The following is an 11,756-nucleotide window of genomic DNA, read 5'->3' as shown; positions in this document are numbered from 1 at the left end:
TTTTCCATACGCATCTCTGATATAAGATCTTCCCAACATCCATAATTATCTATATTCATCTCCGATCTTCTCTACATCTATAATCTTCAATGTTAATCTCTGATCTTCCCTATACATTCATAATCCTTGATTTACAAGTTTGATCTTCTGTCTCTGATCTTCTGATCGCCTGCCGATCATAATCATCAATATTCATCTCTGATCTTCCCTATACATTCATAATCCTTGATTTACAAGTTTGATCTTCTGTCTCTGATCTTCTGCCGATCATAATCTCCAATATATATCTCTGATCTCCTCTTCAGTCATAATCTTCAATGTACATCTCTGATCTTCTCTACATTCATAATATCCTATATTCATCTCTGATCTTCTCTACATTCATAATATCCTATATTGATCTCTGACCTTCTCTACATTCATAATATCCTATATTCATCTCTGATCTTCTCTACATTCATAATATTTTATAAATCTCAGTCTTCTTTATGGATATCTGAACTTTCAAATCTATGTAATCTTAATTACAAACGTGTGAATAACTATGAATACCAGAGATAATTCCTATTATACTAAGTAACATCACACATTGTTTTAAGTTATTCGGTACATATGCATAATCAACGAAAAATCAGTTATTAATGTATCAAAAATACCTATTCGAGTTTTGTCTTACTTTTAAATTGACGGAAATGAGGACATGTCACGGCACGTTGCTTTCTTTAGTATAGTGATAATGATAGATAATTGATCATAAGTCTTATGGTTATTTACACCAAAATTAGTTGCAATGGATGGTGATCTAGGCGAAGTAATTTTGGTTATACTGTGTTCGTTATTCGTTGAGCTTCGTTTCTGCTCAGACAACCATGGATGTGAAATGGCAAGTTAACCATCATCTTCACAATGTCAAGCTATTACGAACTTCGTACATATGCAATAGTAACCTTTCTTGTATCACGGAAGATAAAATTGCTGTCGAGGACTCTGATTGCCTATATATTCGCTGACGTACCATCCAATCAAATTGCAGCATTCCGTGACACAAGAACATTTACTATTAGGCCTACAGTCAAAGTAATTTCGTAATAGCTTGACATTCTGTAGATAGGAAGAAATATAGATTTGATCACAGGAAGGCCACATGGACAGGGGCATTCATTGGATTCTTATCCTGTCTTCGCACAGAGTCAGTGTTCAAAATAACTGCGGATAATTGTCTCAAAGTGGTTTGTTGGGGAATCATGTTTATATATAAGAAACAATGGACAGTGCAAGTAGTTCAACATTTGTCAATTGCTTGAGGGCAGTGGTTATATAGTACAGTGGGTGGGATAATTTTCCTGGTATATTTTTTACTTCACCATAAAGGGTCAAAAGTGCAACAGTTGATTGATAATTAAAGGTGAATGAATCGATACAAATTGCCAACTGTGATCCTTGCATATTCTATTATATACATGTTATTGATATTATATCAAGTTTTAATACTCCGTATTGTTTAAATTACGACGAAATAGTCTATAATATAGATAGGTAAAAGTGATAACCAAATGTGTATTTATCATTCATAATATATATACTTTGGAAGTTGAGTGAATATCGCCAAATCACCAACAAATTGAAAGTGGACTGAAACTTAAATGGTTAAAATTCGATTTATAAGTTTAAGCTGTGCTCCGAGGTTTGTGTTTTTTTATAATAGTCTCCATCATCGAGCATTTGTTTATCAAGTCACTGTGACACATCTTCAAACTTGAACTTATTTCTGAATTCTGCATAATTATGTAGGACCGATGCCAATTGGCATAATTTGGCAGTGCACTATTTATACAAGGACATGATAAACTTTGTTTCGACATCATGCTGTAAACGTGTGAAATTTTTGGCGCACAGAAAACATAGCTCGAATCAGCGCATGAGATTACAAAAAGTCTATGTCAAAAATAACGATGATTGAAATTGTTATAAATGTCTGTTGGTAATTATTATGCAAACTGGAATACCATCTGTATATATTCAACTCGTATTATTATGATTGAATTAATAACTCTGGAAACAGTTATATTTCTGATGACCTTGACCCTAGTCAGCTGATAGTGATATGCCGCTGTTTATTATGTATATTTTAACTTAGAACCGTCACCTATTTTACTTGCAGTATAATGTTGAAAATGGTGTCGTAAAAGACAGAAATTTGTGACTTGTAGAATGATAATGTAATAGTATAAGCCTATATTGTGATCAGACATTTTTGCTGTATCTGTTCTTGAAAAAATACATCCATCAGATCTTGCCAATAAAGTTCAAACTTGACCAATCGATCATTTGAGTTAAAATGTGACAATGGCAAAAACCATTTTAAAAGATTCAGTTTTATGGAGAGAATTCATAGCAGTCGTTGGATTTCTGGTTTGTTTAGCTCTCCATATAATTTCTATGTCCACAACTCATTGGGCATGGCAACCATTAAATGGCGATGACTACAAATTGTATGGATTATGGCGAGAGTGTAGATTGACTCGTGTGTCACATATTTGTACATCGTTTACAACTGGAGATGATAATGTATATAAAGGTTGGTCATATTTCATATTTTAATGAGAATAACAGGCGGCACGATGCTTCTATCAGCTGGGGTATGGGAGATTCGATTCCTGCATGGGTCGGGATGGTAAGCGTCCCAAAGTTCGACAAGTAGTATCTCAGCTGTTGGCAAACTGATCAATTTCAAAATTCTCACAGATATGTTTCAAGATGTCGTTGTCCAACCCTGAAAATATGAAAGTCATCGAATAAAAATTGTACATGAACTGCCTCAGAAAAAAATAGTATGTCAACTAATGCAATATCAAGGCAACTTACCTATTCCAACTTGTGTTCAATATCCCCTCGACCTGATATAACAGAATATCTCGCAGAGCATATCTTTCTTTCTTTTTTTTTCAGGAAATGAATGGAAGAAAGGTGCTCAAGTGTTGACATTGGTTGGTTTAGTTAGTATTTTATCACAGATATTACTGTCCCTGTCTATTATGTTAGTTCAGAAAATAAAGAATAATGAAAAGGAAGCTTTTGGAGTATTGATGTGCCTTCTAGGTTCTTATTGTGAGTTTGAAATTTTCTATCGTTGCCTTGAAACAAAGAGGAAAAATCAAGAATGATACTCGCAACAATATTGTAACACTAAAGGGCAGTGTAAGCTTTGGGATATTTGTCTGTAGGGGTAACTGAAGAGTAACTTCCGGTTTACTCTTTTTTTCAGCCTAAATCTCAGAAAAACATTGTGCAATGAGCATTTATCTATCTACTTACCTACATTTTTTTTACGTTTCAGTTACATGTACATTACTGGTGTTACTCATATTTGGACATGAAATCTACAAAATAGAAAATACTCAGATATCCTGGTCGTATCACATAGCTATTTGTTCTATGACACTCAATATTATGAGTTGTGTTATTGGGGTAGCACCTTTAATCAATAAAAATTGCACATGTTGTGGTGACCGTTCTATTAACATCAATAATGATAAATACAAAGGAGACAATATGCCAGAATCTTCACAACAGATCAGTTCTGAATTACCTCAAAAATCTAGTGAAAAGGACAGTGGTTACTCGCTATATGTTCGGAAATACCAAGACGAAAACGGAGCTTGGATGGTTGCTGTTTAGCAGATTAGGATGAATAAGAAAGTCCTTTGGTGGAGACATTTCTCTCCACAATGTTCTTATTAGATATAATATATGAATAGTTAAAATTGTAATATTTCTATTTCTATATCGTTCTAAAATTGATGTATTGAGCAGTATTTTAACAGTGAAAATATTTTATTATTGTATTTCAGATAAAATGTGATTTTTTCAAATATTATTACGAAGTGTTTCAGATATATATACCAAATTATTACAAACATGATAGGGAATTGAAGCCATGTTTTAATCGTCTTCTATTCTCAATGTTCTTCTTTTTCTGGTCATTATAAGACAGGGGTATATGGCGATCTCTTTATCGGCTTTTTTTTTCTTGTTACTAACTGTTACTATGTACACCACTCGTATTAATATCAATCTTAAAATAGATAAAAAATGAAATGAGTGGAATTTTACGTCCTACTTTTCTGCACCATGTAGGCTAATGAATCTTACAATAGAACAAGACTTCTCTTCGTCTGAACGTGATGGAAAGTAAACATATCCTCTTTAATGTCAAAAACGGAGGTATTTTTGGACCTACGTGTTAAATTGAAAAGAGTGATTAGAGTACAATATAGGACATGATCATGGAGTATTAGTCTCATACTCGTCTATGAGCCAATATATTGCATTATACTTGTACCAAGTGGAACCGAGTTTTTAACGTTATACATCAGATCCATCGCTATAAAGACTTTAGCTTAATGCTAACTTCGTCATTGTACCAGACCATCTTGTGAACCTATATACCAATTTGCAAGATGGATGCTAAAGCTCATGTCCCGACATGACGTGAGAATAACGTTTATGCCCATGGTTTTATACATTGATTTTGCCCATAAACTTACATCTGTTTCCCAAAATGAAAAAGGAATTATCTGGTCGCCCTTCTAATATTTATGGCGTTATTTCCGCTGTGATTGACTTTTATTTTATGGTGGCTCCAGAAAATATTTTCTTGATCCGCATTGTAAATAAATGTCAAGCGATCGGAGTCGGACAACATAACACATCTGGTCCACTTGTCACCGGGGGACCTTTTTTGAAGGGGACTCGCAGCTACATATAGTGGGACTGACGCTTTTAATCTTTATGCATTGCTATTATCGAATACTCCGCACTTCAGATGTACTATATTTTCTGGCGCAATTCTGGAATTTTGCTTTTTCCCATTTTGTAATATTCCTACGACCTACGCCAGTAGTTGGGCATTGACCCATTGACTGGTAGTTCATAATGCTGTGTAATATAATGAAAGGAGGTGTTGGTAATTATTGGGTTAAGTCTATGTTTGTCTGTATCTAAAAGTTCACGAGTTCAGTCCCTTATATAATTACGGCTTATGAGATAAAGTCGGATAGTTTGAACGAAAACATCTCCTTATGGTAAATGACCCTGTTGATCTTTTTGTATGACAGATGAAATAGTAAATATTACTTTTGTTGAAGGGGGATGATTTGAGTCTTAAATGTATGTAAATAGTCTTCAGAAATAATAGAAATGTACGAAAAATGCACTATTCCTTCAAATATATCTCAGACTAGGACTTTTTATTTCTATGCAGCTTATGTATTTTCTATATATGGTAGAGTCTCAAGAAATATACGAGTCGTCATCTTAACTTTCAAACACGGATAATTCTGGACACACATGGATCGAAGGCTCAAATTTCGACGGTGAGATCTTAGCTAAAATAAAAAACCGTTTCTGATACTAACGTGCAATTGGTCAAACGGGTGCCGAATCCTTTAATATGGAATAAAGATAGTTCTATAGTCCTTCAAATGAAGGCTCCAATGTTTGCTAATAACTATTAGCTAAACAAATTATGAGACCATGAACTGGATGAACAATATAATAATGTTTTTCTCGTTCATCCGGAATACTATAATTAAACTGGATAGAATAGAGTGCATTGAGAAACACGACTCATGCAAACTAGAAACAAAGATTTCTTGTATAAGGTACAGGTAACCCATCATATCCCGTCCCGAATACGGGTTTTGACATGATCTTATTAGAAAGTATGACAAATGTGGGCGTGGTCTGGACTTTTGGGCTCATCTAACATTCTCTTAATATGTTATGAGGCCAAATTGCCCCTTCGTCAACCATAAGCAAAGAAAGTGGAATAAAATTACATGTATAAATTACTCTTGAATAGAAGAAATATGATATATATGGTATAATCAAATGCTACGTTATTAAAATTTTCTTCAAATTTTTCAACTACACCCTATATACACAGATTGTACTCTAGATATATTTTGTCTAGCCACTTTTTTCTGCACATAGCAATAATTGGCGCTAAATTTTCAACTTGGCCTGTGCTTTCATAATTTCAATTAAACATTGTTTTAATCAAGATTACAAGCCCTAGCTCTAAACCATCATTGTGACATGTGATGAGACAAGTGGTAAAATTTGTTAATTGTTTTAATTAAATTTTGTAGTTAATAACTTTCATTTCATTGTAGTAGGCCTATATATAACATATGAAAATATTGTATATAACTTTTCAAATTGGAAATCCTTTCATAACGTTATTTCAGTGTCCTTAAAGGGACAGATATATATATGTATATAGTCTTCATAGGTACTAGAAATGTACGAAAACCGTATAATTCCTTTAAAATATTTTAAACTAGGAATTTTACTCACCTTTACTATATAGATGTATGTCTTTTCTATATATCACAGAGTATCTTAAATTGATGAGTCGTCATTTTAACATTCAATCACATATAATTCTGGACACCCACGGATTTGAAGGCTCAAATTTTAACGGGGAGATGTGAACACTATTCCTGATAGTTTTAGTTAAAAAAATTCCCGTTTCTGAGACTAAAGTGTGATTGGTCAAAAAACAAATGGCGCCACTGTCCCTTTAACTTAAACCTTCGTTCACTCGCTTACTTTACAGCATACTTTATCATGAAATTATGTTTGAAATTGATAAGAATGACGATAGCTGGGAGAATCATATGTCATCATAATATTAAGACGAGTCAATCTCTCATGTCTCTATTCTTCATTTCCAACAAGGTGCAAAAAATGGTGTAAAAGTTTTCATGTATGTTAGAACTACATTCGAGCTATGTTATTGTGTGACATTTTCAAAATGATTCAAAATGCACCAAATCAAGCATCTGGACGAGGACCCCCTTGGACTAGACTTACTTATCCCAACAGTTTCCCCTACTCTCTTCAGGATTGGTGGTGTTATAGATGGAAAGTTAACGCCCCCAAACCAATCTCAGCCATATCCCACCCCCCTCCCCCCTATCCCACCCCCTCCCCCCTCCCCCCTCTTCTCTTCTTGCCTATTAAGTCAGTCTGTCTCCTTTATACACCCCCCAGTTACTATATGCTGTGCCCAGTAAGTTTTCAAATTAAAATTTCTATCTGCACATGAATTGTGTACAATAGATGCCCATATTCAAATAAATTTCGATCTTGCAAAGTCACAAAGCTACAAGGCTGAAATTCGAAATAGGGCTTTTGCTTGCAAGCGGCTATAGAAGCAATGATGACAAAAACCTAAAACTCACTATCGGTTATCAAAAGATATCCCATTAATCTCTGCTCTCTATTAATGTGATCATCAGTATTTGATTACCGCACTATATACAGGTAATATTTACCTTTGATCATTACCAGTTGATAAAGACTACGTTATCAAACTTGTGGTAAGTATAAACAGTAGGTATTAAAATGATTGACATGTCGTCTCGATCTAACAGTACAATATCAAATAAGTTATTATCGAAAGAGTGATACATAACCTTTATAACTAGGCCTAATTTAAGGTGTGTTTCTCTTTTTAATCATTAAACTCAATTTGAAAGACAAAGTGAATTTTATTTTGTATGAAGTAAGAAATAAAAGGTATATTTACTTAAAGGTGACGTCATAAGTAACTTTAATTGTGTGGAATGAAGATTTTTGTTATGTTTTAAGTCTCGTACCATTTCAAATTAAACAGCACGCGGATATAGTAGCAGTGTACACTTTTCTTTCAACATAAAACAATTTTTAAGCCGGTAAGTCGATTTTAGAAATATTTATCATTTGATACAATACTGAACTTTTTCTTTTGTTTATCTTTATATGTAATCTATGTGTGGCAATGTCTGTATGGTCTTATCTATGCACTAAATGGCTTCTAATATAATTCTCCATATTATTGTATGTATGTATACCCATATAAATACGCAATAATGCATACTTTCAATTGGAATGTATATGAATGATATTTTTAAAGGTCCTTATCAGAAATGCTGTGGTTGAAAAAAGCTTCATGCTTTTAAGGACGGAATGTCTTAATTTACTTTCTCAATTAACGTTGATTAATGGAATAAGATTATAGGGCTTCATCGTTTCTTCGACACATCCGAAACTATTACATCTTTCTACCATGCCTCACTTGGCAGATTAACCTTGTATGGACCGAGAGGGGAGCCGCAGTGGCTCAGTGAGTTAGACACTTGCTCGCTAAACTGAGTGTCCAGGGTTCAATCCCGGCATAAGTGGAGATGATACCTTCGAATTTTTCACCGCCTCATACAAAACTAGTAACACACTGTCCAATCTTACGGCGTTGACTAAACGGTGATGTCTATAAGGGTTATGTTTTGGACCCTTTCCTGAAGTATACTAACCATACCATTTTGCCTCCTTTCTCGGAATCGATTGTATGTATATGTCGTTTCAGTCGAAAGTGAAAGTAAGAAATACATGTAGATATCATTTATTGACCTGTCTGAAATACAATAAAAAAAATATGGATAAAAATAATGATCCTGGCTATAACCGTTAATTTGTTTTATGTAAAAATATATAGCCTAGTATAGTTGATAATGTTATCCAAAGACAATGCCTTAAGGCTTATAGGAGTATAAAATAGGCTAAACATATTACATATCTATTAAAGGTGGATTAAGGACAACTGTGTTTAGTATGTTGCTTATGAAATTATTGCTGAAATAAGGCTGGCAATACAATTTTCGGTTTTGAAGCAAACAAACCCCTACTCCACTCCCTCCCTCCCTCCCCCACACCACCATCCATCCCTGAAAAAATGCTCCTCCGGATATATTTCTTGCCCTTCCGAACAAGTCTGGCTACGGGCCTGCTGGAGATATGATAATTTTGTGATAAATATAGCCTACCAAATGAACTTCATTGGCTGTGTAATTTCCGAACGGCATGCAAAGTGGACTAAACAAGTCGTAGAATGGCATCAGGTGTTCCGGTGGAGCTTAAATTCAAGTGTTTAATTTGATGCAATTTAGTTTCAAAACTTTTACTTTACCAAAACACTGTTAGTCTTTTTGCTCAAAAGTTGTAATATGCTGGTCAGAAAAGCTTATTCGATACGGGAGTGTGTCAAGGAGACGTTATTACACCTTATCTATTAATATTATTATTTACTGACTCGGTGCATTATGAGTCATTATTTCACGCTATGTATGCCAACATGTCAAGTACATTTCATGCTGATATGAAAGAGATGATTTATCAAGTACAATGGGTCCCTACTAGTAACTTTCCCGGAGTCGTCTAACTTCTGAATGGTAACAAATACATGACAAGTGCATTTTAAGTATATCTTAACCGAGTTTTCCTGGAAAAGTTCGCAAATACAGTCTTAACGGAATTATTTCATACCTAAAGTATTACGCCCAAACTAATCTGTTTACAAACCAATGAATCATATATGGATTTCTAAGATGTAAAGTCATTTAGCTTTGACGATGACAAGGCCCATAGCCAGGTTTGAGGGGAAGGTAATATATCCGAAGGGACAATGTTGTATAATATTTGGTTATAGTAATGGAATTGGTCGCCGTCAGAATGTTTTCAGGGGGCCATCCAATTTCAAGGGGGTGACATGCAATCAAACTTGCTAATTAATCATGAATTACGTATGCTGGTAGCTTTACCTCTGCGTTCTTTCACGATGAGTGTATAAATTACCTTATTTACTTCAATAAATGTTTTGCAATTTCCATCCGTTCATATGCAAGATATAGAGCTTATAACTCTAGAGGAGAATTATATTCCAACAAAACGTGTATCTCCAGTTATAGCATATATTATGTAGTGGTGACAAATATTTTCTATGACACTTTAAGACTGTAGCATTGTTATTATTAATGAGTCTAAACTGAATTAAAGATGACACAATCTTTAAGTAATTAAAGAAATCTGTGTATAACCTATCTAAGTACCTCTCCTGTTATCCTAGCACATGGTAGTACTTTTCAAGTATCCTGTGACAACAGGGCAATAAGATCTAACAATTAAGACTCTTATATTCGGTATAGACTCATCAATTATAACAATGTTCCAAGACAATAAAGGCACTTTTTATGAACAGATACTTCTTATCCATAAAATTTGTCTTATTTATCTATAACGTTAGCTTCTTATGTGTCATTGAAGGATTACTTTTAAGACAGGTATAACAAATTAAAGTTCTTGCCACCCTAACTTGCATAACGTCATCGGTCCCTGACTGCCCTTCAGAATACTTATAAAGTACCTTTTTTTGATTGAAGGCGAACAAGGCATCGGCCTTTGATTATGAAAACTGTCACAGGTAGCAAATAAGCTTTTAACTATTGCGGGCAAAGTGACATATAATAAAACCTACAATAATGACAACCACACCAAGGTCAATATGCTTCAAAGTAAATTATGACTCCATCAATCGTTATTGGAAACAATTCGAATGCATTTATACATTCCGGGAGGGAATCATTATAATTCAGATGCAAGCTTGGTTTAAACGGAAAACCTTTACGTTAAATTCATTGCACGTTTCAGCGCGCAGGTTTAGAAAATAACAGACAATCTTCAATTTGATTTAGTATTCAGAGTATCTAGCCAAGTTCAGTTTAGTTTCATTACATACAGGTGATTGTAAACATTAACTTTTTCTTTTATTACATCTTAAACGGGCAAGATTGAGATATAAATTGGTTTTGTGGTTATTTTCATCTCAAAGTATATTATATGAAGATAGATGAGTTTGATTGTATTTTAAACAAATTTGATGACAGGGATGTTGGTGGAAGAAGGGATGGGGGTGCTAAGGCTGGCCCGATTTCAAACCCCATATTTCCTACCAGTTTACATAAGGGAATGAATATAGCCTGTGGTCCACCTCCCCGTTTGACAATTCTGAGGCCCTACTCGCAAACACTCCCCCACTCCTCCCCCCAAATATTTATCTACATTTTAATCACAACGGGTCTCCTTCATGAGACTTGTTATGGTCAGAGATCTGAAAGCTGAGCGAAAAGAGAAACAAATATTAAAAGAAAAAAATATCGGGCATATTCATTTGCAAATTTTGAAATATGTAAAAATAAGTAGGAATTGAAACTCCTTTAACCATCAAAATGTCTATCAGAGACTATAGACTGTAAGTTTCGGGCCAGGTGAAACGGTCAGTTTAATATGAATTATTAGAAAATGGACTCTTTTTTTGGTGGAAAAAGCTATTTGAGATTTACTCCAACGCATCAGTTTAATTACGATATATACAGTTACATTGAGAACGTATCTGAACTGATGACATTTTATATAAGGCGGAGTGTAAACAGTTTGATATAATCCCATGTCAATTGACCTCGCCACGTGAAGGTGTCACATATCCTACCTCTAATGTCAAATAACATTGATATTAGTTTTATTTACAAGATAGATTACCTTAACTCTTCCTTTGACTTCAATTTTGGTTGATTGAAAACTATAGACAAAAACGTCGGGTTTGAACAAAATGAACAAGAAATAGGAGATTCTCCGTTAAAACGCTCAGAACTAAAGTATTTCCCAAAATCAAAGAAAATGTTATAGACTTAGTATGAATATCGGAGGCATTTAGAACTTATATTAGCACCAAAATGATTTCCCGTTCCACGTTTACGGTATCCGTAATTCCAGGGAAATACATTTTTTTTATTAGTAATGGTGTCATTTTCGCAAATGGGCCCAGAACGCTAAATACATGTACAGTAGCTTTGTAGAGAAATGGAAATTGAATTCCG

General features: G+C 34.2%; 1 protein-coding gene across 1 annotated transcript; it reads left to right on the top strand.

Annotated features, from left to right (window-relative positions):
- Window positions 1-2,346: 2,346 nt before the first annotated feature.
- On the top strand, window positions 2,347-4,026 carry LOTGIDRAFT_233114 (hypothetical protein; the record flags this gene model as incomplete). Its single annotated transcript, XM_009058656.1, has 3 exons — window positions 2,347-2,578; window positions 2,950-3,108; window positions 3,338-4,026. 3 exons carry the CDS (start codon window positions 2,347-2,349, stop codon window positions 3,676-3,678), a joined length of 732 nt encoding a protein of 243 aa, XP_009056904.1. The 3' UTR covers window positions 3,679-4,026.
- Between the last annotated feature and the right edge of the window lie 7,730 nt (window positions 4,027-11,756).

The sequence above is a fragment of the Lottia gigantea genome, assembly GCF_000327385.1.
Source record: "Lottia gigantea unplaced genomic scaffold LOTGIsca_35, whole genome shotgun sequence".
Taxonomy (NCBI): domain Eukaryota; kingdom Metazoa; phylum Mollusca; class Gastropoda; family Lottiidae; genus Lottia; species Lottia gigantea.
The sequence above is the reverse complement of the archived record's forward strand: the minus strand, read 5'-3'. Positions and strand labels throughout refer to the sequence as shown.